General features: G+C 38.8%; 1 protein-coding gene across 2 annotated transcripts; it reads left to right on the forward strand.

Annotated features, from left to right (window-relative positions):
• The first annotated feature begins 67 nt into the window (after positions 1–67).
• Positions 68–27971, forward strand: CD55 (CD55 molecule (Cromer blood group)). Of its 2 annotated transcripts, XM_036442576.2 has the most exons (11): positions 68–745; positions 2132–2317; positions 4105–4296; positions 4894–4993; positions 6494–6579; positions 16161–16210; positions 16313–17120; positions 19844–19864; positions 24770–24842; positions 26888–26993; positions 27636–27971. In XM_036442576.2, the coding sequence occupies exons 1-10, from the start codon at positions 634–636 to the stop codon at positions 26970–26972; spliced, it is 1713 nt and encodes a 570-aa protein (XP_036298469.2). In that variant the 5' UTR covers positions 68–633; the 3' UTR covers positions 26973–26993; positions 27636–27971. The 2 variants fall into 2 exon arrangements, with proteins under 2 accessions (XP_036298469.2, XP_045439039.1); XM_045583083.1 differs by lacking the exon at positions 16313–17120 and having other exon boundaries at positions 16161–16256.

Here is a 27971-nt window from a genome sequence, read left to right on the forward strand (position 1 = left end):
CGGACAGACCCCCTGGTCGCAGGCACCACGTCCCTGGGAGGGGGTCGGGGGTGGCAGGGTCGGGGTGGGGGGGCACTATTCAGCTCCAAGCCTCGCAATCCCCCCGCTCCTGCCGCTCAGCCTGGCAGCCCCCGGCGCCTGAGGTCCTCTCATCAGGTTCCTGGGGCGCCAAGCTTGGCCACTTGAAACACTCCCCATCTCCTCTGTGCCCCCCAATATTTGTGTTTACCTAGAAAGCAGATCTTCGCTTTTTTTTTTTTTCCAGAGGGCTGCTCGTCGCAGGCCCCACCCCAGCAGCAAAGAGAAAAAAACTGTCCCAGAGAGCTGAGCTCCGGGCCCAGGACCCCAGGTCCACAGACAGGGGTCCCCGGGGGGCCGGTGACGCTGGCGCCCCCGCCCTCACTCCGCCCAGCACCTGGCGCGAGCTAACCCCCTGCTCCGCTGCCCTCGGCCCCACCCTTTGGTGATTCAGAGCCCTGAACCACCCAGGGCGCTCATTTAAATTGATTTGCAGGACAAGAACGCTCCGCTGCTGCCTACCGAGCCACGCCGCAGCCCGCCGGGTCTCTTGGATCTCTCGGATCTCTGGGTGGAGGCTGCTGAGCGCGGGCGCTGGGTCCCCGTGGCCGCGCCATGCGTCCCGCCCGGAGGAGCGCCCCCGCCGCGCTGCGCCTCCCCGCCCGGCTGGCCCCTTCGCTGGGGCTGTTGCTGTTGCGGTTGCTGTGGTGCCCACACGCTGCGCGGGGTGAGTGGGGGGACCCAGCCCAGCGGGGGGAACCCTGAGCTTGAGTGTGTGTGTGTGTGTGTGTGTGTGTGTGTGTGTGTGTGTGTGTGTGTGTGTGTGTGTAGGGGAGGGAGGAGAGTTGGAGGGGGCGGAGGCTGGCAACCAAGAAGTTGGGGTTCTGGGAAGGTGAGGGATGTGTGTGGGCATGGGTCCTTGTTCCCTGTAATCCTCTACTTTTGTATCACACGATCTCAGGCATCTAGGGGAAATAATCAACAAAAACTGACCCGGAGACAGGGAAGCAGCCATCAAGACTCTCAAACCTCAGAGGGAAGGCAGAGGAGGGTGGGGAAAAAGGGGAGAGATCAACCAGAGGACTTGTGTGCACGCACATGAGCCTAACCAATGGGCACAGACAACAGGGGGTGGGGGCATACGCGGGGAGGAGTTTGGAGGGAGAATGGGGGGATGAGGACCATTATGTGATACCATGATCCATAAAAAAAGAAAAAATAACATTGGGTGAGGATCAACAACAACAACAATTGAAAACACTAAATTTACCCAATCAGGTTATTGTTTGTTTGTTTACTGTACGATGACTATCAATATGCTAAGTTTTTCTTCATGACACAAACCTCAGATTTGAAATCTGATAAATTGGTTTCTTTGGTGGAAAACTAAGGGGTGACATATTTGCTCGATATTTTTAGTATTTAAACAGAAGTTTGATGACCCAGCTAATTCTGAAAAATAAATCACACATGTTAAAACTGACAAATAAAAATAATAAAATAAAATAAAATAAATAAAGATCAGGGCTCCTACTGGCCTTATCCCACGGGACAGGAAGAGGATCTCTGCTGCTAACCAGCTCTTAGGGGTCTTGCCGTGGGGGGGGGGATCCCAAATGGCAGGGTTTTAGGAGTGAGGTGCGAGTTGCTGAGACAGCAGCAGCTGAGTCTGCAGAGCAGCTGGACACTGGGAAGCAGGAAGGCAGTGCTGGGCTGGGGGGACCTGTCAACCCCCCAACATCTTTCAGGGCGGGAGGCCAGATAACCCACCACGCTGGCCCCGAACCAGAGTCCAGGGCTGTGCAGCACCTGGGGCCACACCTATAACTGCACATCTCCCCGCCTGGCCTTCCAGCCTGGACTCAGTCTTCATGGTGTGCATAGCAACCGTATCTAAGTGCAGGGAAATACTAAACCACCTCACAAAATAATGGGAGGGGAGGGGTTCATTCTCGCCTTATGTTAGCCTTGAATCCATTGTCAAGATTGGAAGCCAGTCGGCACTGGATCAAAATGTGTGTCAAAAGGCATGGCTGCTTCCCTTTTGCTCTCAATGGAAACATGGTCTTTTCTTGAGTTTCTTTTTTTTTTTCTCTTTTTTTTTCATCTCTAGGTGACTGTGGTTTCCCCCCAGATATGCCTAATGCTACAGTACTGTTGGAAAATCGTACGATTTTTCCTGTAGGAACCATAGTAGGATACTATTGCAATCCCGGTTTTGTGAAAATTATTGGAAAGGTAAACGTAGTGCACTGTCTTCCAAATGGTCAATGGACAAAGCCTGAAGTATTTTGCCAACGTAAGTTCTTCCTTTCTTTTTAGAAAAGTGATGGGGCCCCTGACCGGTGTTGCTCAATGGTTTGCACTTCCTCCCATGCACCAAGAGGTAGCTGGTTGAATTCCCAGTGGGGGCATATGCCAGGGTTGCAGGCTCAATTCCAGTAGGGCACATGCAGGAGGCAGCTCATTCCATTTGTTTCTCTCTCATTGGTGTTTCTCTCTGTCCCTCTCCCTTCTCCTCTCTCTAAAAATATTTTTTAAAAGCAATAAAAGCATATGTTTTAAAAAAAAAGTTATGGGAATGGAATGTGTTAAGTTAAAATATATCTCTCTTCCCAGTGACTGGCAATTGGTACTTTCCTGGCATTGTTACACCCCAGGATATACGTGTTAGCACTTCACACTCCAGCTAGTTAATGGTATTACTTCTGGGACTAGATCCTGCTTCTTCATTAATAGCCCCGTCCCACTCCCCACACTGTATCTCCTGAACTGACTAAGAGAAAATAACCAGTAGTTACTGTTGTTGTTTAGGGAATAACTTGAATAGGAGCATGTTGGGTAATTACAGTGAGACACATGGTATAGATTTCCTAAAGAAGGACTTACCAAGTATAACACTGGAGTGTCTCTTACCTGTACCTCAAAACTTATATATGGCCCAATCGTAATTTTGACATAGACAAGAAGGTATAAAGATAAGATTTGATTCCTGCCATTGAACAAGTTTGGAGCATTGGAAGCGACAGCATACATATTGATAGAAACTGCCACCACAATATTTTTTTTTTAAATGGGCTCTAACTTTTTAAAAAAATATATTTTATTGATTTTTTTTTACAGAGAGGAAGAGAGAGGGCTAGAGAGCCAGAAACATCGACGAGAGAGAATCATCAATCAGCTGCCTCTTGCACACCCCCTACTGGAGATGTGCCCGCAGCCAAGGTACATGCCCTTGACCGGAGTCGAACCTGGGACCCTTCTGAAGGGTCCGCAGGCCGATGCTCTGAGCCTCACCGGTTTCAGCAACATTTTTTTTATTTTTTATTTTATCTTAACATGTATCCTGTTACTCTACCACCTCTATTTCTTCCTTTAATCCTCCAGACAGTTCCATCATTTCACAGTTGAGGAAACAGGTCCTGAAAAGTTAACTCCCTTAACACCCGCAGTTCTTACACAGAAGAGCCCAGGTTCAAACTTGAGTGTTTGAACAATAAATCCAATGGTCCCGTGCCTCCATCAATTCCTGTTTGCCCAGATGGCTCAAGTTTATAAACACTGGAATGTACACATCGGCTCCTCTGAGCCTTGCCCCCGGAGGTTGCTGTGGGATTGAATGAGTTTGCTTGCAGAAAATGTTTAGAAGCATCCCATAAATATTAGCTTTTGTTGTTACTCTAACTGTCATTGCCCCCGACATTAGCCAGGGGGTGGGAATATGTCATCTACCCCGGTGCCACAGGGGGCAGGCAGGGCCAGGGAACCTGCGTGTATTGAGTCGGTGCCAGAACTGTGCCATGCAACTTACACGGGTTATATTCTTCGAATTGTGGGCCTAAGTGACACCTATGTGCTCAATCTACTTCACAGGCCTCTAGTCATTAGGAAACAAAAGCATATATTTGAATATGCTTGATACCCTATAAATGCCCTATTGATATTCATATAGCTAAGTGCCAAATGTGTACAAAGAAGTATGCAAAAGGGAGGGGATGTGAAGACAGATGGTTCCAATAATTAAATATAGATTATGAAATAAAGTGATATGACTCTTTGTTGTTGTTGGTTTGGTAATGTTTTTAGGTAGCTGTGGGCCTACACCCAGAGTACCTTATGCACATAAGAAAGATGTTTATATCCCAGTGAGTTCTTACCCAGCGGGTTTCATTGTGGAATATGAGTGTAATCCGGGCTTCGCAAGGAACCATTCCGTATCAGGGAACGTAACTTGCCTTCAGGATTATACGTGGAGCAAATCAGAAGTATTTTGCTATAGTGAGTATAAATTTAAATAATATTTCAAAATGTATGGTATTTGGGGAAATAGTATTTAATCTTCTATTCATGCTTGAAGTCTGTGTGTATATATTGTTATTTGGAATGATTAAAAAAAAAAAAGAATGATTAGAATCATCTATATACATAAAAGGCTAATATGCAAAGTGTCCCCTCGGAAGTTTGACAGGGAGTTCACTCGCTTGCTATAACATGCACTGACCACCAGGGGATGGCACAGAATGAAGGAAAGCCCTGATCAGCAGCTGGAAGGGCCTGATCGCCAGCCAGGCATAGGGACCCTAGCCGTGCACAATTTTCATGCACCTGGCCTCTAGTTTTATTATAATTAGGCAAACTAAATACTTGAAGAGATAGGAATAGTAATTGATGCACCGATTTCACACTTAGTTTAAGATTACCTTAAGTGAAATGAAAAAAGTATATACTCCTAAATAGGCTGCTTCTTTGAAACTTATAAAATGACTGTAGGATTTAATCAGCCTCTGGATAAGAGATTACCAGTGCTTCAGATGATGAATTTGAGTAGATGAGCCTAATAACTTAATAATAAAAAAAATTTCTACTGTCTTCTAGAAAAATCATGTCCTGATCCTGGAAAAATAGAAAATGGTCATATAATTATACCAACTGACATATTATTCACCTCAGAAATCTACTTCTCATGTGACCCAGGGTAAGTTTTTGCATACTAACCAATCTCTATTTAACAAGTGAAAACACAAATTAGAATTTAAGATGGAGATTTTTAGAAGTGTGGATAGTGTTCACAAGCTAGTAGCAATAAAGCAATCCTTCTGCTCAAAAGTTTTCCTCATGAGCTTATCCAAGTTAAATGTAGTAAAATGGGCTAAGAAAGGAAGATGTTTTATACAACCAAATCCTCGAAATTTTTAGGTTTGAGTACATATGGTTCATTATAAAAATTTAAATGTCATTAGTAAAGGAAATTACTTACAGAAATTAAATCTCAGAGTTAAATGAAATCAGTCTTTAATTTACCTAAATGATAAATTTGCATGTGTTTTTAGCATGTATTTATTTTTCTTTATTGATTAAGGTATTATATATGTGTCCTTATCACCCCATTGCCCCCCACTTCCACCTCCCAACTCATGCCCTCACTCCCCTGGTGTTTGTGTTCATTGATTAGACTTAAATGCATGCATACAGTCCTTTGGTTGATCTTTCCCCCTTACCTCTGAGGTCTGATCAATGCTTCTCTTTCTCTGGATCTGTTTTTGTTCATCAGTGTATGTTCATTATATTCCACAAATGAGTGAGATCATATTAATATGTTTTTATATGCAACCAATCTGTTATAAAATATCTTATGTTAAAACATGTAGTCCTAGTGTTACAATATCATCTGACCTAAGGTCTATTATAAGTTCTCTATGTAGAGAAAAGGGCCTCACTCATTGAGTATTATCAGTGTCTCAGATACTGCTGAAAACTTTATATTCATTTTCTCATTTAATATCTGCAAATTGAATTATGATATTTTACTCTGTGTGTTTGCCCATTTTTTATAAAATAATGTCAGCATCACTTATCTCCTGTACTATAAACAGATATTTAAATCATTAATATCAAATCTGGGGGTACTTTGAACCCTTTAGGTATAAGTATTATATATTCTATTATTCTATAAAGCCTGTATTGATCTTTGAGAATTCAGATTAGAAAATATTCAAGCACCTATATAAATTGAAAGTCTTTTAAAACACTTTAATATTTTCTAAATTATGGCCCACCCAAATAAGAAATGTTTTGCATGTTTTATAATTATCTTTTGGATGTCACTTTTTTAAATTTAATTTTTTCTTTTTCTTTAAACTATGTATTTTCCAGCGTATAAGACGACCCCCTAATTTTACAGTTTAAACATAGGTTTAGGCCTATATTCGCTGTATAAGACTACCCCCCACTTCAAAGAAAAGACTTACTTTGCCGTCAAGATCTGCAGGTAATTTTTGTGCAATTTTGGTCTTTTGCCCCCGATTTTCGGTTGACTTTTTCGTTTCAAAAGTCATCTTATACGCCGGAAATACAGTACCATATGAACTTTTATCAACTATTATTTTGTCTCCATCTACTGGTACAGTGAATATTTTAAGATGGTATTCTGGAGAATTTAAGAGAACACAACTTTTCTCATCCTCTCATTGTTTAGGTACAAATTAGTTGGTGTAAATTCTACTTACTGTGATTATGAAGGAGATAATATGATTTGGGAAAATCCATTTCCAGAGTGTCAAGGTAAGACTGAAAAAATCTAATCACTCACATTGTGGGGCTAAATTATCAATGACAAATTACTTTCTGTGCATTAAGAATTATTCACAGTGTATATTTGTAGTACCCTTACCTTCTAATGTGTGTCTGAGCTAATTTAAAGACTTTTATTTGTAACTAGTGGCCCGGTGCATGAAATTTGTGCACATTAAAAGGGGATTAATTAGAAGAAATAATTTAATATTGCTATTTGCCTTTTCTCTATAATATCAATAGAAATGTCAGAGATGAAAAAAATTAGTAAAATGTATATGAAAACCTTCCTCCTGTCAGGGTCTGGGGCGCACCATGGGACCCAGAGTCAAGTCCCTGCACACCCACATGCACCTCAAAATCCCATGAGACCCAGAACCAGGTCCCCCATTCCCCAATTGGGCTAGATCCAGACCCAGCCAGTCTCACCCTTGTCAAGCCCAACTAGACAGGGGCATACCCTCAGGTACCCTGGCCCAGCGCCAGGACAGGGAGCATGGCCTGAGGTCCCCCAGCCAAGACCGAGGTAGGGGTGTGCCTTGTGGTCCTCCATCAAGCCCTGCCAGATGTGCGACACCGCCTGAGATCCCCTGTCAAGCCCTGTTGGCGGGGGGGCGGGGAGGGCATGGCCTGAGTTCCCTCTTCAAGTCCTGCCAGGTGGGGGGGCAGGTGCAGCCTCAGGTTGTCTGGCCCAACACTGGAAGGGGAAGCATGTAGCTTCAGGTCCCCAGTCAAGCCCCTCTGGGTGGGGACACGGCCCGAGTTACCCCCATCCAGCACTGGGGGTGCACCTTGAAGTCCCCCGTCAAGTCCACTGGGTGGGAGGGCATGGCCTGATGTCCCCTGTCAAGCCCAGCCAGACAGGGTCACAGCCTCAGGTCCCCTGGCCTGATACTGGGGTGGGGAGCTTGGCTTGAGGTACCCTGTCAAGCCCCACCTGGTGGGGGGTGCAGCCTGAAGTCTCCTGGCCTGGAGCTGGGGCAGCAGCCTGAGATCCCCTAGCCCAACACCAGGACAGGAAGTGCACCTTGAGGTCCCCTGTCAAGCCCTGCTGGGCTGGGGGCATGGCCTCATGTCCCCTGGCCTGGCACTGGGGTGGGAGATGGAGTCTGAGGTCCCCCAGCCTAACACTAGGGTGGGGGGTGCGGCCTGAGGTCTCCTGCCAAGCCCCACGGGGGTAGGGAAGGGCATAGCCTCAGGTCCCTGCTGATTGCTCGTTAAGGCTCCTTATGGGAACTTCGCCTCAGTTGTGGGTGCAACCATGTTTTTGTAATTTATTACCTTTGGAGATAAAGCATTAAAAACAAACTAAAGCAGAAACCTGTTTGGCTCAGTGGTAGAGCGTTGGTCTGCGGACTGAGGAGTCCCGGGTTCGATTCCGGTCAGGGGCATGTACGTTGGTTGCGGGTAAATCCCTGGTGGGGGGTGTGCAAGAGGCAGCTGGTCGATGTTTCTCTCTCCTCAACGTTTCTAGCTCTCTATCTCTCTCCCTTCCTCTATGTAAAAAATCAATAAAATATATTTTAAAAAAACAACAACAACACTAAAATTTGTGTTGTGGTTGGTCATTTATTATGTTGCCATTTCTCCTACCAGTCAGACAAAATAGGATGGGGGAGGAACCCTCAATGGACTCATCTTGTCAGCCCTGAAAATCCCTCATCTAGTGGGAGAGAGGCACTCCCGGAGGAGGGCCGAGCATCGCCTTTTAAAGTATGGGAGCTAGGACAGGAGTTCCACTTGCCTGAGTTCAAAAGTTATACTGATTGCAATGGCCTCCGCCTTCATTCTTGTACTCTGTTACTGTTTCATCTACACTCTACCCGGAGTTATCCATCTGAAACACGAACATGGCTTGTCTTTCGTTTATATCTTGTTGGGGCTGGCCAGCAGACCCTGAGTGACAGGTGAATGATTACTCTGACCCAGGATTGCTGTGAAAGAGAGGGCTAAGGGACTGCCTGGCCAAAGGAACCAGACAGCCTCGATCACCTGCCTTGTTAAGTAGTTTGAGATAAAGTTTATCTTTTAGATACAGCCAGTAGGGTAAGTAATCTTGGGAGAACATGTGTTTGCAGTGTCCTTTAAGCAAGGACACCCAAAGATTAAGCATAAGGATTCCTGTAAACACCTGGGGGCCTGCACATACACAGACTTGTTTGGAAAAATCAAGGAATAATTAGGGGTGCCATAAACAGGCCACCTTCAGCACACTTCCCTTTTCTCGAATGTCCTCCTTACAAACTTCCCAACCAAGTCTCATGTGCTCCTCAACGTAGCTTCTTAGTGTCTCCTCATCACTTACAAACTCCAAACTTCTTGGTATAATGTACAGGCTGGCCGCGGTCTACCTACTTCTCCACTCTCGTGTCAGGCCCTCGTACTTTATGCTCTAACCACTCAGACTACAATAGTTTTCTGTGTACCTCATGCTCTTCCTGTTGTTCCTTCTTTGCTTGGTTGATTGAGTGTGTTTTTTTTCCTTCTTAGTATGGGTCTGCTCTGATTGTGTTTCTAGAAGCTTTGTCTGACCTTCCAAGCTGGTTAACTGTCCTTCTCTCTTTCCACACCACTGTGCATGCTTTTGTGTTAATCCTCACCAATTAGTATTGAAATTCTATCTTTAAATCTCTTTCCCTCCTAAATATATTTGAAGACATAGGAATGATACCTTATTCTGTTTTGAACTTCTATATGCAGGACAATGCCTGGTGTGTATTAGGTGCTCAGAAAATGTGTGAACTGAACTGATGATCATATGGTGGTCGTCACATACCCTATCCTAGTGTAAATCAGATTACTTCTGATTTGCTCCTTGCTTTGATTAATGGCCTACAGTGAATTTATAAAGTTGTTAGTATTCTCTGGGTTAATAAGGACATTTGTTGAATATAATTTGATGTCCACATGGGATCACATTACTTTCCTGCTTAAATAAAAGAGAGGAACAACATCATGGCTTTATAGAATGTGGAATCATTGAAGCTTTTATTGGGGCATCTACTAGGGGCAGGCCTCTGTTTACAATATAACTAGAGTAATTCTGCTAATATATGTTTTACAAACTCAGCCACTCAATAAGATTTGCTTTAAATAAAAGACTGTGAGTCAGTACATGCTTAAAGATTTGTATTATAAATGTCAGAATCAAAGTGGGACATTTAAGATCTTTTGGTCTATCCCAATGATCTATTCCTATTTCCCAAGTATGCTATTTGAATACCCAGTGTCTTTTATTTTATATCATTTCCCCAAAGCAATGCCCTTTTCTCAGTTCTGTCTTAGAATAAGGGTACATCTTGGGTTTAAACTCAAGTTCCATTTACTCTCTAAAGTCTCTGTCCTATATTTTGGCCCCTGAACCCCTTTACTTTTTTCAGAACCTGTTTGATAGATAACGCACACAAACTTAATTGTAATTTTTTTTTTATTGATTATGGTATCACATAATTGTCCTCATCCCCCCAATCCCATCCCAAACCCCTCCCTACATATGCCATCTCCCTCCCCCACCCACCCCCGTTGTCCATGGCCATTGGCCAGGCCCATATGCATGCACACAAGTCCTTTGGTTGATCTCTTCCCCTTTACCCCCACCTTCTCCTACTTTCCCTCTGAGGTTTAAAAGTCTGTTCGCTGCTTTTCTTTCTCTGGGTCTGTTTTTGTTCATCAGTCTATGTTGTTCATAATTTCCTCTAGATGTGTGAGATCATGTGATCTAAGAAATAACCTTGTAAGAACCTAAACTGAGAAAAGCCATAATGGTTATGCTGAGAGGCAAATGAATCAGTCTGTAGTGAGTTCCTTTCTGGGCCAACAGTTCTTTTGAGTCCCAATTTCAATGTCAAATAGTTCCTTATGTGTTCATGTCAGCCATGCTATTTCAGATCTGGTTGGTGGACAAACGGTGGTGATGTGTAATGTTTGTTTTATGCGTGTGTTCTAAATCTTATTGCAGTCCTGTGCTGCTAATGACATTCCAGTCAATGAGGGACTGCACTTACAATGACGGTTTCATAGGGTTATAATGGAGCCTACGTGTGCAGGAGGCTATCCCGTCTAGTTTTGTGTAAGTGCACTCTATGATGTTCCCACCATGACCAAACTGCTTAGCAACACCTTTCTCAGATCAAACCTCCATTGTTCATCTACACAGGACATTTCTATAATTTGGTCTTAAAATTAGCATTCATATTTTACAGCATTTATATCCCAAACTCTAAATATACTACCTATTACTTAATAGGTATGTATAAGTATCCCTCACTGATAATGCTGAGAAATGCTAAAAATAAATATTTTATTTAAAAAGATCTTAATGTTTTTAAATAAAATATTTAACACATTTTGATCTTACGTATCATAAAAATACAGCTAAATTTTATTAACTGAAAATATGTGGAAATTTTTCCAAATAATTTCTTGTCCAGAGCCACCAGAAATTAGCAATGAAAAATTAAAGGTCAACAGAGCTCATGAATATAAACTTTGCATAACAGATAAGGTAGTACAAAGGCTTCTTCCTAATTGGAGACAACTCTATTTATTGCATTGTAAAGTAAACTTGGCCAAGGAAAATGGAGTGGCCTGAATGGAAAGCTAATCAGTTTACACAGCTATATTTTTATTGTCAGGTCCACATACGGGCTTCAGAGATTCTATTCACTCCATGAGAAAGAATTGTACATAAGCATATTTGCATTTTTCTGGGAAGCACAATTTTTCATCAGATTTTCAGAGGGTTCTAAAAAGGAAGTTTTATATACTTATGTATATACACATTTATATACATACATATATGCCCCAAGTTTTTAGTGAATTAGCTTAAATTTCCTATTTCTATTTTTTTTTATTTAAAAATTTTAAAATTATTTCCATCCCTATCCTCTTTCTTTTGGCAACCATCATTTTGTTTTCTATATCTATTGGTTTGTTTCTGTTTTGTTTATCCATTTGTTTTGTTTTGTTTTTCAGATTCCACATATAAGTGAAATCATATGGCCTTTGTCTTCTCTGTCTGACTTACTTTACTTAGCATAATGCCCTCTAGGTCCATCCATGCTGTGGCAAATGGCAAGATGTTTTTATGGCTAAATAATATTCATGTTCATGTTCACACACACATCACATCTTTTTTAGTCCATTCACCTAGGTTAATGGACACCTAGGTTGCTTCTATATCTTGGCTATTACCAGTTATGATGCAATAAACATAAAGGTGCTAATGTTTTCTTTTTCTTCAGATAAATATTCAGAAGTGGAATTGTTGGATCATATGACAGATGTGTTTTTAATTGTTTGATGAATCTCCCTACTGTTTTCCAAAGTTGCTGCATTAATTTATAATCCTATCAACAGTGCACAAGAGTTCCCTTTTTTTCCATGCTTCTCCAGCACTTTTTTTTTTTAGCACTTGTTATTTGTTGATTTAATGATGATAGTCATTCTGACCACTGTGAGATAATATCTCATTGTGGTTTTAATTTGCATTTTCCTGATGAACAGTGATGTTGAGCATCATTTTACATGTATGTTGGCGATCTGTATATCCTCTTTGGAGAAGTTTCTATCTAGGTCCTTTGCCTATTATTTAATTGGATTGTTTGTTTTTTTGGTGTTAAGTTGTATAAGTTTATAATTTATTTTTGAATATTCAACCCTTATTGGATGAATCAATTGCTGGTATCTTCTCCCATTCACTGGGTTGTCTTTTCATTTTGTCAATGGTTTCCTTTGCTGTGCAACAATATTTTAGTTTGATGTAGTCATATTTGCTTTATTGTTTTGTTTTGTTTCCCTTGCCTAAGGAGACATACCCAAAAAGATATTGTTAAGAACAGTGTCAAAGAGTTCACTGCTTATGTTTTGTCCCATAAGTCTTATAGTTTCAAGTCTTATGCATAAGTCTTCAATCCGTCTTGAGTTTGCTTTTGTATATGATATAAGAAAGTGATCCAGTTTTATTATTTTTTTTTTGCATGTATCTTTTCAGGTTTCCCTCTAGCACTATTGAACAGACTGCCTTTATTTTTATTTAGTTTTAATCTTTATTGTTGAAATAAGTATAGATGTCCCCTTCTTTTTCCCCTATTGACCTCTTCTAGTCCTCCCCTGTCTCCTCCCCCCAGGCCTTCACCACCATATTGTCTGTCCATGGGTTGTGCATATATGCATACAAGTTCTTTGGTTTATCTCTTCCCATCCACCCACCCAGCCTTGCCTTCCCTCTAAGATTTAACAGTCTGTTCCATGCTTCTGTGTCTCTGGACCTATACAAAATGAACATACTCTCTTTAACCAATTGTATATCCTTGCCTCCTTTTGTAAATTAATTCACTGTATTAACGAGGATTTACTTTTGGGCTCTCCATTGTAGTCCATCACTCTATATATCTGTTTTTAGGCCAGAACACATTGTTTGGTTATTATAAATTTGTAGTATAGTTTTATATCAGAGAGTGTGATACCTCCCACCTTGTTCTTTCTCAAAATTTCTTTGGTTATTTAGGGTCTTTTGTGATTCCATATACATTTTAAGATTAGTTGGAAACTCAAACAAATATTAATAAAAGCACAGAGTCACACAAAAAAAAGTAAAACATGAAAATACAAGGGAATACGAACAGTGACAAGAGTAAATAAATACTGAGAGAATAAATGCAGCATCTTGTGGGGTTTGAACTGTATGTAGAATACAGACATACAATAGCAATAACCCAAAAGACAGGAAGGGGTCACTTCGATGTAAAGGTTCCCAGGTTCCCGCAGTACTAAAAAGTGGTAGAAGAATTAATCTGCCTAATTGACTTATAGTCTAATACTGTCATATCTAGGGTTGTCTTGAAAATAATGATAAAAGAATATAAAAATGACAAACTAACAAAGGAATGATAAGGAATCCAAAAAGCAACAAGAACAGGGGGAGTGAAAAAAGAAATATAAAATAAATCCTGGCCAGGTAGCTCCGTGGATTAAAGCATCATCTAGATACACCAAGGTTGCAGGTTTGATCCCCAGTCAGGGTACATACACGAATCAACCAATGAATGCATTCATAAGTGCAAAAACAAATCTATGTTTCTCTCCTTCTCTCTCTCTCTCCTCCTCTTTCTCTCTAAAAAAAATCAATTTAAAAAGGAAAACATAACATAGATGGATGGGATAGAATACTGATAGTAATGTGTTTGATCATTGTGATTTGACTAATATTGTCAGACTAGATTAATAAAGTACAAGTTAACTATTTGCTATTGATAAGAGCCACAGTTTAATGATCAGAAGACTGAACAGGTGAAAGTTAAGGATGGAAAAAATATGCTATGCAAACAGTTACCAGAAAATAAAAAGCTGGTGCCACTCTATTAGTATCCAAGCATACTTTAAAATAAAAGAGTTAATCATCATAAAGAGGTCAGTTCCACCGGAGTATGTCCCAATCTGAACTCTATGTGCTCTTGAAAAAAATAGCTTCAGTCTATATATAGCAGAGATGGGGAGAAAGAAAAATAGACAACTCCACAGTTATAGTTTGAGAATCCCGCATCTTTCTCTCAATAGGTAACCAAAGATCAGAATATAGAAGACACGACCAACAATTAAACTTAAAAAAAACAACAACAGATAAAACTATTGAACCCTAAAAGTGTTGTTTTTAAATTACACAAAATATTGACAATATGCTGGGCTCTAAAACACCATGCATTTAAGAAGATTGAAGTTACTCAGAGCATGCTTTCTGACCCCTGTGGAATGAAAGTAGACCTCCAATAAAAAGATAACTAGAAAAGTAATTTCCAGGAGATTTAAACTGCAGTATTACAAAGTCCTTTGGATCAAAAAGGAGAACTTGGAAGCACAAAACAAATTGTACAAATGATGGCCTTAGATGAAAAGTCCATGTGAAAAGTTTACTTACCCTAATTATAAAACCTATCATTTTCTGGGTGCCTGCTGAGGGCTGTGTCACCTGCTATGTATTTTACTTGTTATCCCTGGCAGGGGTGGGGAACCTTTTACTGCCAAGGGCCATTTGGATATTTATAATATCGTTCATGGGCCACACAATATTATCAACTTTAAAATTAGCCTGCTGTATTTGAACAGCTTTAAAATTAGCCTGCTATATTAACTCACCCCTAATGCCTTGGCGGGACAAACCAATTTTTTTCTGGGCCTTATACGGCCTGCAGGCAGAAGGTTCCCCACCCCTGAAATAGCATCCTATGAGGTAGGTAAAGGATGTAGCGATACATGACACAACATCTGAGTGTCTAGGGCAGGATGTGTGCCGATGCTGTTGGCACTAGTAGTGCTGGGTGATGTAAGATGTGGCTTCAGGGACCGACTGTGGGAAATAACTTACCCAAATTATTTCCCTCATCCCTTACAGTGAGGTCACACAGCCTGCTCTGTTTTCACCCTCATTTTATATGCGGAAACTGAAGTTCAGAGGGATTAGGGAACTTGGTTTCTAGGATGCTGTGAAACAGGCCTAAACACTATTCGGTTCCGCCTTAAGAGGGCGTTTGCATATGCAATCTGGAAAATATTATGCTAAGTGAAATAAGCCAAAGGGAGAAAGACAACTACACATGAGCTCACTTATTTGTGGAATCTAATTGAACAAAAGGAACAGGCCAGCAAAATAAGACTGGGAGCAGGGAAGCATGGGACAGATTCACATACCTCAATGTGGGGTTTGGGGGTCAAGAAGAGATAAACCACAAACTTATATACTTATGTGCATAGCCCATGGACACAGACAGTAGAGTAGTAAAGACCTGGGAGGAGAGAGGGGCTGGAAGAGGGGGTAAATGGGGGAAAAAATAGGAGAAATTTGTAATATAATACTATCAAAAATATATTTACAAAAACAAACAAACAGTTAAATGGTCTTGAAGACCTAACATTTTACTGTGTTGTTATGTGTGCTTCTCAGCATAAGGTCTTAACTGAAACTTGTGCTTCAGACATTGGTTAGCTCACCTAAAATCCAAAGAGGAACTAATCGAATGTGTGTAAAGTTGGTAACCATCACAAGAAGAGAAAAAAGGGGAGTTGTTTTATTCTGCCTGGCTTTATTACTTCCAAAAAGAAGTGAAGCAAGAGACGTTTCAAGGTCACTACCATGTCCGGAGAGCTGCAGAAAACAGAACTCTGTGATGGTCTCTGTTGTGATTATCTCTATTGGTCCAGTGTTTGCATCCTGCTGCTCTTTGGTCTCAGCATGAGCAAAGGAAGACTATGTAGGAGAGAAAATATGTTTGTCTGGGGTGTGTCACAGAATGAGGTCACTGGAACTCGGACTTCCGTTTCCTTTCTCCACACAGAGAACAGTTTAAGTACCTCAGTACTGCTTTGGTGTACTTAGTTGCCTACAGGTAAAATTTATGTGGAAGCAAAAAACAGTGTAGCATTTTAGATCCTTGGGAAATACACAAGACTTGGATGACTAATTGTCATGTTTAGGTGTGCTTGTGGGGTGAGAAAGAGGAGTCGTTGAGTTAGCAGTTGGTTCCTAAATCTTAAGAGCATGCCTTTGCTAATGTTTTAAAAACATTTTTCCTCCACAGAAATTCCTACAACTACTCAGAAACCCAGCACAACAGATGTTCCAAGTACCAGAACCCAGTCAACTACTCAAAGAACCTCCTCTGTAGATGTTACAGGTACAGAGTTCCCATCTGCTTCTCAAAAACGCACCATCATAAATGTTCCAGCTACAAAGGCCCCATCTGCTCCTCAAAAACCCACCATCATAAATGTTAAAGCTACAAAATCCCCATCTACTCTTCAAAAACCCACCACCATAAATGTTCCAGCTACAAAGGCCCCTTCAGCTCCTCAAAAACCCACCACAGTAACTATCCCAGCTACAAAATCCACATCTGCTCCTCAAAAACTCACCACAGTAACTTTTCCAGCTACAAAATCCCCATCTGCTCCTCAAAAACACACCACAGTAACTATTCCAGCTACAAAATCCCCATCTGCTCCTCAAAAACACACCACAGTAACTATTCCAGCTACGGAAGCCCCATCTACTTCTCAAAAACCCACCACAGTTAATGTCCCATCTACGGAAGGCACACCAACTCTTCAGAATCTCACTACAAGAAGTTCTTCAACTACAAAAGTGCTCCTATCACCTCAGAAAGACACCTTACCTGTTCTAGCTATGGATGCCCCAACAACTTCTCAGAAACCTTTCGCAGCCAGTGACTCAGCCACTATAGTCAAAACTTCTGTCTCAAAGGCTCTATCGACAGAGATCCAACTCACAGTCCAGACTCTCCTCATGACAAATGCTTCTGCTACACAAGCCACATCAAAACCCCAGAGCTTCACAACAGCAAAAGCTTCCTATGCACAGAGTCTTCCAGTAACACAAAAATTCTCTACTGTACATGCCCCAATGACTAAGGGCCACTATACAACCCAAAGATTGACCTCTGCTCACATTGCAGTAACCCAGAATCAAATTGTTTTCACGCGACAAAGCACCTCTAAAGGAAGTGGATTCCTTACAGCAGGTGAGCTGATACTGCTCAGGTTCCAGAGTGTACGTGGGTCCAACGTGCGAGGGTGGAAAATGTCAATTTGACCAGGATTATGTAATTACATATTCTGGGATTTGCTGTAGTCAGAGGTGTTTGCATACTAACATTTTGGACTTTCCTCAGAGGCAGACTTGGATTGTGGTAGAGCAGATCTTTTTTTTTTAAAAAAAAAAGGAAACATTTTGCAATAATATAGAAAAAGGTGTGGCCCCATTAAAACAATGCTAAGTTAAGGTCGGTGAAGAAATTCTGTTTTCTTTAGGGAGTCGTTGAATTTTTCAAGACTCTTCAAAGAACCAACTATAATGCCATCCTTGAAGTTGTTTTCTGGGTCTGGTTCATGGTTAGAGACCCATCCCTCAAGCATGCTAAAAGATCTCTCCAGATTCCCTAGAGTTGCTAATTTGGTAAAGCATCTCAACAGTATCTTCTAAGGAACTGAAAACACAGTTTTTTGACATAGCTCATATGAATGCAGGGCTCCTTAAACAAAGGCACTGGAAGTACAATGTGCTATAGACTTTAGAACTGCCTGTTGAATGACCCTAGGAAACCCATCTTGCTTATTAATGCTGCTTCAGACCACTAGGATGTCGTCTTGTCCTACATCTTGCCTAATGGACAGCCATTTTTATACACATTCTTCTCCAATTGGGATGCCTATTTTGTTTTATTTTATGTTGTTCCTTGGGCAATCTCAATAGAACTGAGCCAGGAGATAAATTTAAAAAACATTACTTTAACATTTTTATTGAAGTTAACGCCCAGGAAGAACACATTCATGTGTGGTTTCATAACTTTTTAAAAACATTAAATTTATTGAGGTGACATTGTTTAATAGGATCGTATAGGTTTCAGGTGAGGATTTCCGTTACATGATCTGAAAACTGCACTGGGTGCCCACCACCCAAAGTCAAATCACATGCCATCACCATATATTAGGATCTCTTCACTCCACCCACACCCTTTGATCTGGCAACCACCACACTGCTGTTTGTGTTCATGAGTATCAGATTTATATCCCACAAATGAGTGAAATCATATGATTCTTAGTTTTTTTCTGCTTGACTTATTTCACTTAGCACAATATTCTCAAGATTCATGCATGTCATCACAAATGGCAATATTTCATTTCATTTTTATTTTTTATGGCTGAGTAGTGTTCTATGAGCTGTGTATATGTGCCACATCTTCCCTTTTCAATCCTCTATCACAGGACACAGGCTATCTCTATGACTTGCCCATTGTGAATAATGTTGCAATGAATTAGGGTTGCATACCTGCTTTCGAGTTTTGGGGGTATAAACCCAGAAGAAAAATTGCTGGGTCATATGGCAGCTCTAGCCTTGATTTTTTGAGTAGCTGCCATACTGTTTTCCAGGGTGTCTGTACCAGTATACATTCCCACCAGTAGTGAATAAGGGTCCCCTTTTCTCCACAACCTGTGCAGAATTTGTTATTACTTGTTTTGTTGATAGTGGCCATTATAAAAAAAATGTGAGGTGGCATCTCATTGTAATTTTGATTTGCATTTCTCTATTTGCTAGTGAGGTTGAACATATTTTCATATATCTGTTGTCTGTTGGTATGTTTTCTTGGAGGAGGTGTCCATTCAGATCCTCTACCCATTTTTTAATTGGGTTGGGTTTTTTTGTTTGTTTGTTTGTTTGATATTGAGTTTTGTGCATTTTAAAAAATATATATCTTAGATATTAAATCTTTGTTGGAGTTATTGTTTGCATATATGTCCCATTTGGTTGGCTGCCTTTGTTTTGCTGTCCTTTTTGTTTTGTTTTGTTTTGTTTTGTTTTGTTTTGTTTTGTTGTATGTGTGTATGTGTGTGTGTGTGTGTGTGTGTGTGTGTATGTGTATGTTTTGTTTGTTTGTTTGTTTGTTTTTTCTGTGCAGAAGCTTTTTAGTTTAATGTAGTCTCATTCATTTATTTTTACATTCACTTCGTAACCTTTGGGGTCAAGTTCATAAAACATTCTCTACGATCAAGGTCTATAAGTTTGGTACCTATGTTTTCTCCTATGTAATTTATTGCTTCAGATCTTATATTTAGGTATGTGATCCATTTTATTTTATTTTATTTTATTTTGTGATCCATTTAAAATTAATTTTTTAACATGGGACAAACTGTAATCCGGTTTCATTCTTTTGCATGTTACTTCCAATTTTCCCGGACCATTTATTGAAGAGAGCAATGTATTAATTATTACAAATTATTTATTTGAAAGTAATTTTTGCAATGCCTCACTTGTATTCATTGAAAGGTTTAAATAATAAGCTCATATAGTAATTTAAGTTTTGATAACGTCTGCTGAAAAAATCTTCAGTTTCTGATAGTTTCTTGACCATAGGATTAGATCAGTAGTTACTATTTAAGCTTCTGAACTTGTTTCTTGTCTTCAGATCATATAACCAAATTCACACAGTGTTAGTTCCAGTATTCAGTAACTCTTTATCATGTTTACTGTTTATAATGTTAACTTGCTGAATAGATATAGACACTGATGTGCATTTTATTTGATTGTTCATAATGTGTAATTGTTTTCATAAATTTATTTATAATTATTTCTTTCAGTTATAGAAATATGACTTACTTTTGAGTTTTCAAGTTCAGTTTATATATATATTAAATTTGTAGCAAATAAATAACTTTAGTGATCTTTTTTAATTTTCTTCTTTTTTAGGGGTGCCTGTCATTGCATCTGGTAAGTCTGACTTCTTGACAGTTAAAATTGATTGTCATCACTGTTGTAGGTACATCCTATGTTACTGGATGAGAATATTGTGTTATAACTGTCTTGGGCATACTGTTAAAAGTCTGGGTATAAGGATTTCAAAGAGAAAACAGGTAAATTTATCATGTTTTTGGATACCTTTAAGTACTCAGTATGTTTCTAAGTACTATTCCCAACCATGTTCTTGTTCCAAAGCAATATTATGAGCACTTCAAATCATTGGGCCAAGCAATCAAATATTATTACATGCCTATTGTTTTAAGGTTTCATTCTAGGGTCCAAAGAATGACAAGAAAAGATTGTTAATAATACAGTTTCTCGAGTATTTTATAATTAATCAGAAATGATTTCTTGTTGTTATTTTTAATCTTTATGGTTGAAAGTATTACATATGTCCCCTTCCCCCACTCTGCTGACCTCTTCAAGAAATTACTTCTTGACCATTTCTAGATTTCTGTCCTATACTCAAATAAAACAAAAGAGTGCTACCTTTGATTACATGTTCTTTCTTTTCCCTTCCCTATCAGTGATTGAAAGCAAAATTATTTTTAAAAAATATTCTGTTGCATTAGGCATGAGGACAAAAACATCTATCTGTGTTGCAATTTATTTTTGCATTTGGTCCAAGTCCTTTATTTTATCCATAAATATACTTAATCTTATATATCAACAATAAGATTAATAAACTTCCAAAGAAGATGCTAAGAGAAATGTTTGTTAAGAAGCACTACAGTTAAACTTGCATATTGATAGGTAACATTCAATAGAAAATACACTGTTGTAAAAAAAAAAAAAAAAAAAAAAAGTATATTTTAAAATTATCCTATCTAATAAAAGAGTAATACGCAAATTGACCATCACTCCAACACACAAAGATGGCTGCCCCATATGGACACAAGAAGGCTGCTACAGATGGCCAGCAGAGGAGGGCGGTTGGGAGGGTCCAGGCCTGCAAGGGAGGGCAGTTGGGGGCAATCAAGCCTGCAGAACAGGGCAGTTAGGGATGTCCAGGCCAGCAGAGGAGGGAAGTTGGAGGTAACCACGCCTGCAGGGAAGGGCAGTTGGGGAGGACCCAGGCCTGCAGGGGAGAGCAGTTGGGGGAGACCAGGACTGCAGGAGAGGGCAGTTAGGGGCAGACAGGCTGGCAGGGAGCAGTTAGGCATCAATCAGGCTGGCAGAGGAGTGGTTAGGGGGTAATCAGGCTGTCAGGCAGAAACAGTTAGGGGCAATCAAGAAGGCAGTCAGGCGAGCAGTTGGGAGCCAGCAGTCCTGGATTGTGACCCCTCAAGGGGTCCCAGATTGGAGAGGGTGCAGGATGGGCTGAGGAACACATACCCCCATGCACAAATTTTGTGCACCGGGCCTCTAGTGTCCTTATAATCTGGAGGCTTCTGTTTTATGTATGTATGAATTAGCCAAGGGACTATAAATCTGAAAATAGGTATTATAAAATTATTTTTTTTAATAATTTGTTAGTTCTTTTATATTTTGAATAAATGTCTCCTAAAGTTTAAAACTAAAAGATTTATTTTGAAAAATTCTGTCAGAATTCAATTTGTTTATTTTATATTTTAAATAGAAATAAAATGTATTATAAATGAATGTCATGATTTAATGTTGACAACAGTGATGTGTTTAATAGATTAGATGTTTTCATCTGCTCAGTGTTGTTCAATAAAGGTTTGAAATGCTTATTATTTTCTCTTGAAATTCCTAAAGTATATATTATGTGATTTCTCAGAAAGCTTTTTTTTAGAGTTAATTGTAATTCTAAATCATTCTCAAAAGTAAAGAGCAATTTCTTCTCTTTTAAATCAGACTTCTAGTAATATTTTTATTTGTGATCCTATATTTGTAAAATATAAACCTGAAAAAAAAATTATCTAGAGTGACATTTATTTTAAATCATTGTTTTTCTTACTTTTCATTTGCAGTTGACATATAATATTATATTAATTTCAGGTATACAACCAGTAATTAGACATTACATAACTTACTAAGTGATCACTTTGATAAATCTAATACACATCTGACAACAGACATAGTTATCACAATATTATTGACTTTATTGACTATTCTGAAACTACCAATTTATACTTTTCAATCACATCACCTTTTTATCCATTTCTCCAAACACCCCTCCTCCCATGGCAACTATCAAAAGTTCTCTGTATCTATGAGTCTAGTTCTGTTCTGCTTGTTCATTTGTTTAGTTTTTTAGATTCTATATATAAGTGAAATCATATGGCATCCACCTTCCTTTGACTTATTTCACTCAGCACAATGGCAAGATTTCATTATTTTATATGGCTGAGTCATATTCCACTTTTTTAGTTATTCATCTATTGATCAACACTTAGTTTGCTTGCACATTTGGCTATTGTAAATAATACTGTAATGAACACATGGACGTATATGTCTTTTTCACTTAGTGCTTTGGGTTTCTTCAGATAAATATCCAGACATGCAATTACTGGGTCTTTCTTTGTTTATTTTTTATTATATAATCTATGTTTTAAAATCTATTATATTTTGCCTAGTATAATTATTGTTACCCCAGCTTTTTTGTTTGTTTCCATTTTTATAAAATATCTTTTTTCTATTCCTTTACTTTCAGTCTGTCTGCATCGTAAGGATCTTGTTTTGTTACCCGTTCAGCCTTCATATGTCTTTTCATTGGAGCATTTAATCCATTTGCATTTAAAGTAATTGTTGATAGATATGTATTTATTGCCATTTTATTCTTTATATCTTTATCTTTTTTTCTTCTTAAAGAAAACACTTTAAGATTTTTTGTAATATGGGTTTGGTGGTGGGGAACTCCTTTAGCTTTTCTTGTTTGGGAAACTCATTATATATCCTTTTATTCTAAATGGTTACTTTGAAGGGTAGAATAATCTTGTTGGTAGGTCCTTGCTTTTCATCACTTTGAATGTTTCTTGCCAATATCTTCTGGCCTCAAAGCATCTGTTGAGTAATCAGCTGACAGTATCATAGGAGTGACCTTGTAGATAACTAATTGCTTTTTTCTTGTTGCTTTTAAGATTCTCTCTTTGTCCCTAACCTTTTGCATTTTGTAGCTGTACTAGAGGCCCAGTGTACGAGATCGTGCACTGGTGGTGGAGGGGTGTCCCTAAGCCCGACCTGAACCCTCTCGCAGTCTAGGAACCCGTGGGGGATGTCCACCTGCTGGCTTAGGCCTGCTTCCCCAAAGAGTCCTTAGCACTGCTGTGGAGGTGGAAGAGGCTCCCACCAATGCCGCTATGCTCATCAGCCATGAGCCTGGCTTCTGGCTGAGTGGAGCTCCCGCTGTGGAAACATTAAGCATCTGATGGTCAGTGCACATCATAGCGACTGGTCATTCTGTTTGGTCGATTTACGTATTAGGTTTTTATTATATAGGATAGTATTCCATTGTGGAAATGTACCACAGTTTTTTTTTTTATCCATTTATCTACTGATGGGCACTTGGGCTGTTTCCAGATATTAGCTATTGTAAGTAGTGCTGCTATGAACATATATATTCTTTCTGACTGGTGTTTCAGGATTCTTAGGGTATATTTCTAGGAGTGGGATCACTGGGTCAAAGGGGAGTTCCATTTTGAATTTTTTGAGAAAACTCCAAATTGTTTTCCACAGTGGCTGCACCAGTCTGCATTCCCACCAGCAGTGTATTAGGGTTCCCTTTTTTTGTGTCTTAACACCTGTCTGCGCATGACAAATTTAAATCCAATTATAAAGTGACTTTAATTGCCTACTTGCCATTCAAAGTTAAGAAGTCAGATAATCATATAATTTTTCAGTGATCTTTTTGGTCTGCAAAGGAAAGTGTGTGGATTTTTCTTAACATTTTTGAAGAAATAGAGAGGCACAGAAAATCCAGTGCTAATAGCAAGATCCTGTAAATGTTGCTGAGGAAGGTGTGTTGAAACCTGACTTACAAATCTGAAAATTGAAGGTTTACTCAAACATATTCTTTTTTCTTTGGCAAAAGTCTCTTTCTAGTGTGACATCACTTTTCCACAAATTCAATCCCTTTACTCTGTTATATAAGATTGTAAGCAAGAACTGAATCTATCCACAACTTTCTTATATTTTAGAGCATAAGAAATATGTTTCTACTTTATTAGATGTAAATGGGACCTTTTGAAGTGACTGGGTGAACCCATATTTCTTCAGAAACTAAGACTAGTATCATTTCATTACACAACATCTTGTGCTAATGAAATGATACTTGTGTTAATGAAATGAATTCTGATTTGGATTTAAAAAAAAATAAAGATGATACTCTGTATAGGCTTCCATTTGCTCATCTGGAAAAAGTAATATCATTCAGTACAATTTAATAAATATTTATAAGCACTTTCTACTATTTTTCAAGCACTGTGCTAGTTATTGGAGCTGATCAAATGAGGTAACGGGTGGCTTCAGTTTGCTTTTCGAGTATCATTTCTACTTTCCTTTGTAGTACAAATCAGAAGATTAGAGTTCAAGGACTTTAGAGGATGGAGTGGGGAGGAAATGTAAATATGAAAGATCAATGGTCAAATCATTTAAAATTAAGCATGATGGGATTAAATACTTAATAATCTTCTTAAACTTAAACTAATTTTATTTCATCAATATAATACTTTATTTGTAATATTTTATTTCATTTTTCTTTGAAAGAAAACAGAACAAAGGGTAACTAATATGCAATTTTTACTCTCAGACTTGTAACAATAGAAGCCATATGCAAAAACATAATTTCTGTCTTCTATATTTTGCTTAATTTGCCTCACATTATTGCTTCACAATGTCCTTATGAAATTACACTGTATATATAATTGATTATATGTCTATTAACTGTGTTACCATGTTTTTCCTCCTCTCAAGGACTTACTGTTGGTGCTATAATAATTGCTATTGTAATTCTAACCAAAATTTACGAGAACTTTGGAAGAACAGGGTGAGCAGAAATTCTGATGACTAAAACATTTGCTCTTAGCTTCTTTCCAGTAAAACTTGATATTTTATCATGAATAGATAATTTTCCTCACTTAATTGTCTTTTTAGACATGCTTTCTCTTTATTCTTTTTGTCTATAATGGCTACCTTCCATAAACACACTTTGTGCCTTTTTTTTTTAATTTCTCAATATATTTAAAAACATTAACCACATTTCAAAGGAAAATGATTTGAAAGCCGAAATCTCACTTTGCAGTCTATTAATCGATTTGCCTTTCCCTTAGTACAATTTATGGTAGCATACTAGCATGTGTGTTGCACAAAACCAAAGAAATCTGAGGGGCGGGGGGGAAGAAGCCAACCCCTAACATAGTATTAAACCTCCTGTTATTAGGCCTGTATTTGAGTTGCATTTATTGATGCATGCCAGTCCATCCTGTGCCTGCTGTCCATGTGCCATGTCACTGTAAACAACTTCACCTCTCTGTGCCTCAGCTTTCCCATCTGTAAAATGGGGGAAATAGAGAGCTTTCCTTATGGGATTGTAGTAAGGATCAAATCAGTTTCCACCTGTAAAGAAGTCAGAACCTCACTTGGCATATAGGAGGCCTTCGGATGGTAAAATAGTAGCACATAGGGGGAGAAAACCACAGTCTGGTCTGAAACATCTGGCCTGCCTTAAACATTCCTATATGAAGTAGATTGTCATGGTTGGCTCTGGCATCTTCTGCAGACAAATAACTACTTACATTGACCCTCTTCTGTCCCTCAGGGCCGAGGAAACATCATGCGCAAAGGCCTGTCGGAGAAACAGGAGGTTTTTTAGCTCCTTAAGCCTTATTAAACACGCATGATACCTTAAAAACGTAAACACAAATAAATAAATGGACCTTCTTCTGTTATCGTGTAGATTTTATTGTTCAGAAAACTAATTATGGAGTTCCTATAAACTCTTAAGTCATTTCTGTACTTCCCTAATGCCTCCATTTTCATTCACTAATTAAGAACAACTATATTTATGTTACTAAATTGCCTGTCTTCATTCTTTGACAGATGTGAGCTATCTACTTTTTACCTCATGTAACACTTTCCTTTCTCCTTAAATTAACAAATATCGCTAAGTAGTAGAGTGAAGCCTATTATAAGCTAAAGTAAAAGTATGAATGTTCCTTAAATCACTAAATGGTTCAGTATTTTAGCCAAATATCAGACCATTAGGTCCTGGATTTCTAAAATAGGTTTTCCTGTTCATAAAGTGGGCTTGAGGCTATCGTACACAGAGTAGTAAAATATAACTTTCTCCTCAAGATTTTCAGGAACTTTTTAAGAATGGGCCGTAAAGCCCAGCCAAACACAAGTCTTAAGTCATTAACATGAGTTGATACAAATGCCCCAGCAAAACTGCTCTGGAAAAAAAAGAAAACCAGCCACCTTATGCTCTGCCTTCCATTTGTTACATCTCTAGTGTATGGGTTACCTTCCAAAGCCAGGTGAGATAGGTGGAAAGTGGTGAGCGTACAAGTTGCTCCAGCTCTTAGCTAGTTTCTTTATTTTGGCAAAGTAATTGGCCATGATATTTTTGATAGGATGACAAGTCTTGAACCATAGAAGAGGGACTGTTTTCCTAATTCCTCTCTTTCCAAATAAGAGGAAATTCAGGCAAAAAAAAAAAAAAAAAAAAAAACTAAGAAAAAATTTTGCTTTTTTTTGTTTTGTTTTGTTTTGTTTGAGTGAGAGTTAACTTTACTCATTCCCGGTTATTCTCCTAATTCATATCACTTCTAAAACTTTCATATCAATGTAATTAAAAATTTCATCTTAATGAGGACAGGGCAAAGAGTTCATGAGTCTGAAGGTGATATTCTACCTTCCCCTGATGATTCTTGTGTTTGCCAATGAAAGATTTATTTCTTTTAGAAGTGTTAGGTGTGTACCATACCTTTGAGCTCATAAAGAGGATGTGGTTGTAAGCAACTGCTGGTACTACTTTTTGATTCAGGTTAGAATTATATAATTCAATTAGTGTTTTCCCTCTCTACTATTCAGCATTTATCACCTCCATGAGAACAACAAAGCACCCAATGTTATGTTTCATAATTTAACAGAAACTGTTGATGCCTCAGAAGTATGACCTTCTGGTAAATGACAAAAGGTATATAGTTCTATAAAGTCGCATTTCTTGCAGAATGTCCATCAATACTGTCGGCTCAGGGTTTGTCCGGTACTAATCAAAGATAATAGAGGCTTTAACCTCTATTATTGTCAGCACTCTTTCTCTGTTTTTGAATGATTGACTAGCATGGAATCTCTCATTAGTATGACCATGTCATCAGTTCTTAACACTTCAGCAATATGCTCATCATCTCATTCTGTGTTTTGCACTCAGTTTGTTGTAATGATTAGATGCTAGCAATGACATAAATATTTTGGGAGAAAAAACACACAAAAGGTTGATACATTAGGTCTACAAATGAGAATGCCTTTATTTAACTATTTGCATCATGAGATTATGGGCTTTATTGTATTTGTTTATCTTTTTTGCTTGATGGCTTTCAGAGTTTCCAATGTTTAGAAAATATTAAAAATGGGTGTACAGTATATTTTATAAGTCCTGTTTATGGATCTTATAAGATAGCTCTTTTATCTTGGCTGAGGTGGTCTATTCTGTATAACTTAACCATTTTACATTGTTTGACCCCCCAAATATTCTATTGTTTATCATATCATAACTTTACATGTTTATCACCAGTAAGTAAAATTACTTTGATTTTAACTTTTTATTTTTAACTTTCAGGGCACACATTTATGACATTGACAGTTTTGTTTATGATGCTGGTAGCCACTGGCTACCTGACTTAGCCAAAGAAGAGATAAGAAGAAAGTGCATTACGAGTACACAGAATATCCTAGTTTTTATAAGTTCCTGGAAGCACGGACACAATATATGCAGTAGTGCTCTTCATCTTGCATGTTATCAGTGACTTTAAGGTGCTCAAGAATGTCCATAAAGAAGAAACTAATCTTTCCTGGAATCGCATTCTCAACATTTCTAAGCCTCTTGAAAACAGAACAACTCACAAGACTGAGAGTGATTTATGTGTCTAGAAGTGTAGATATTTATGAGCATGAA

The sequence above is a fragment of the Pipistrellus kuhlii genome, unplaced genomic scaffold, assembly GCF_014108245.1.
Source record: "Pipistrellus kuhlii isolate mPipKuh1 unplaced genomic scaffold, mPipKuh1.p scaffold_m20_p_18, whole genome shotgun sequence".
Classification (NCBI taxonomy): Eukaryota; Metazoa; Chordata; class Mammalia; order Chiroptera; family Vespertilionidae; genus Pipistrellus; species Pipistrellus kuhlii.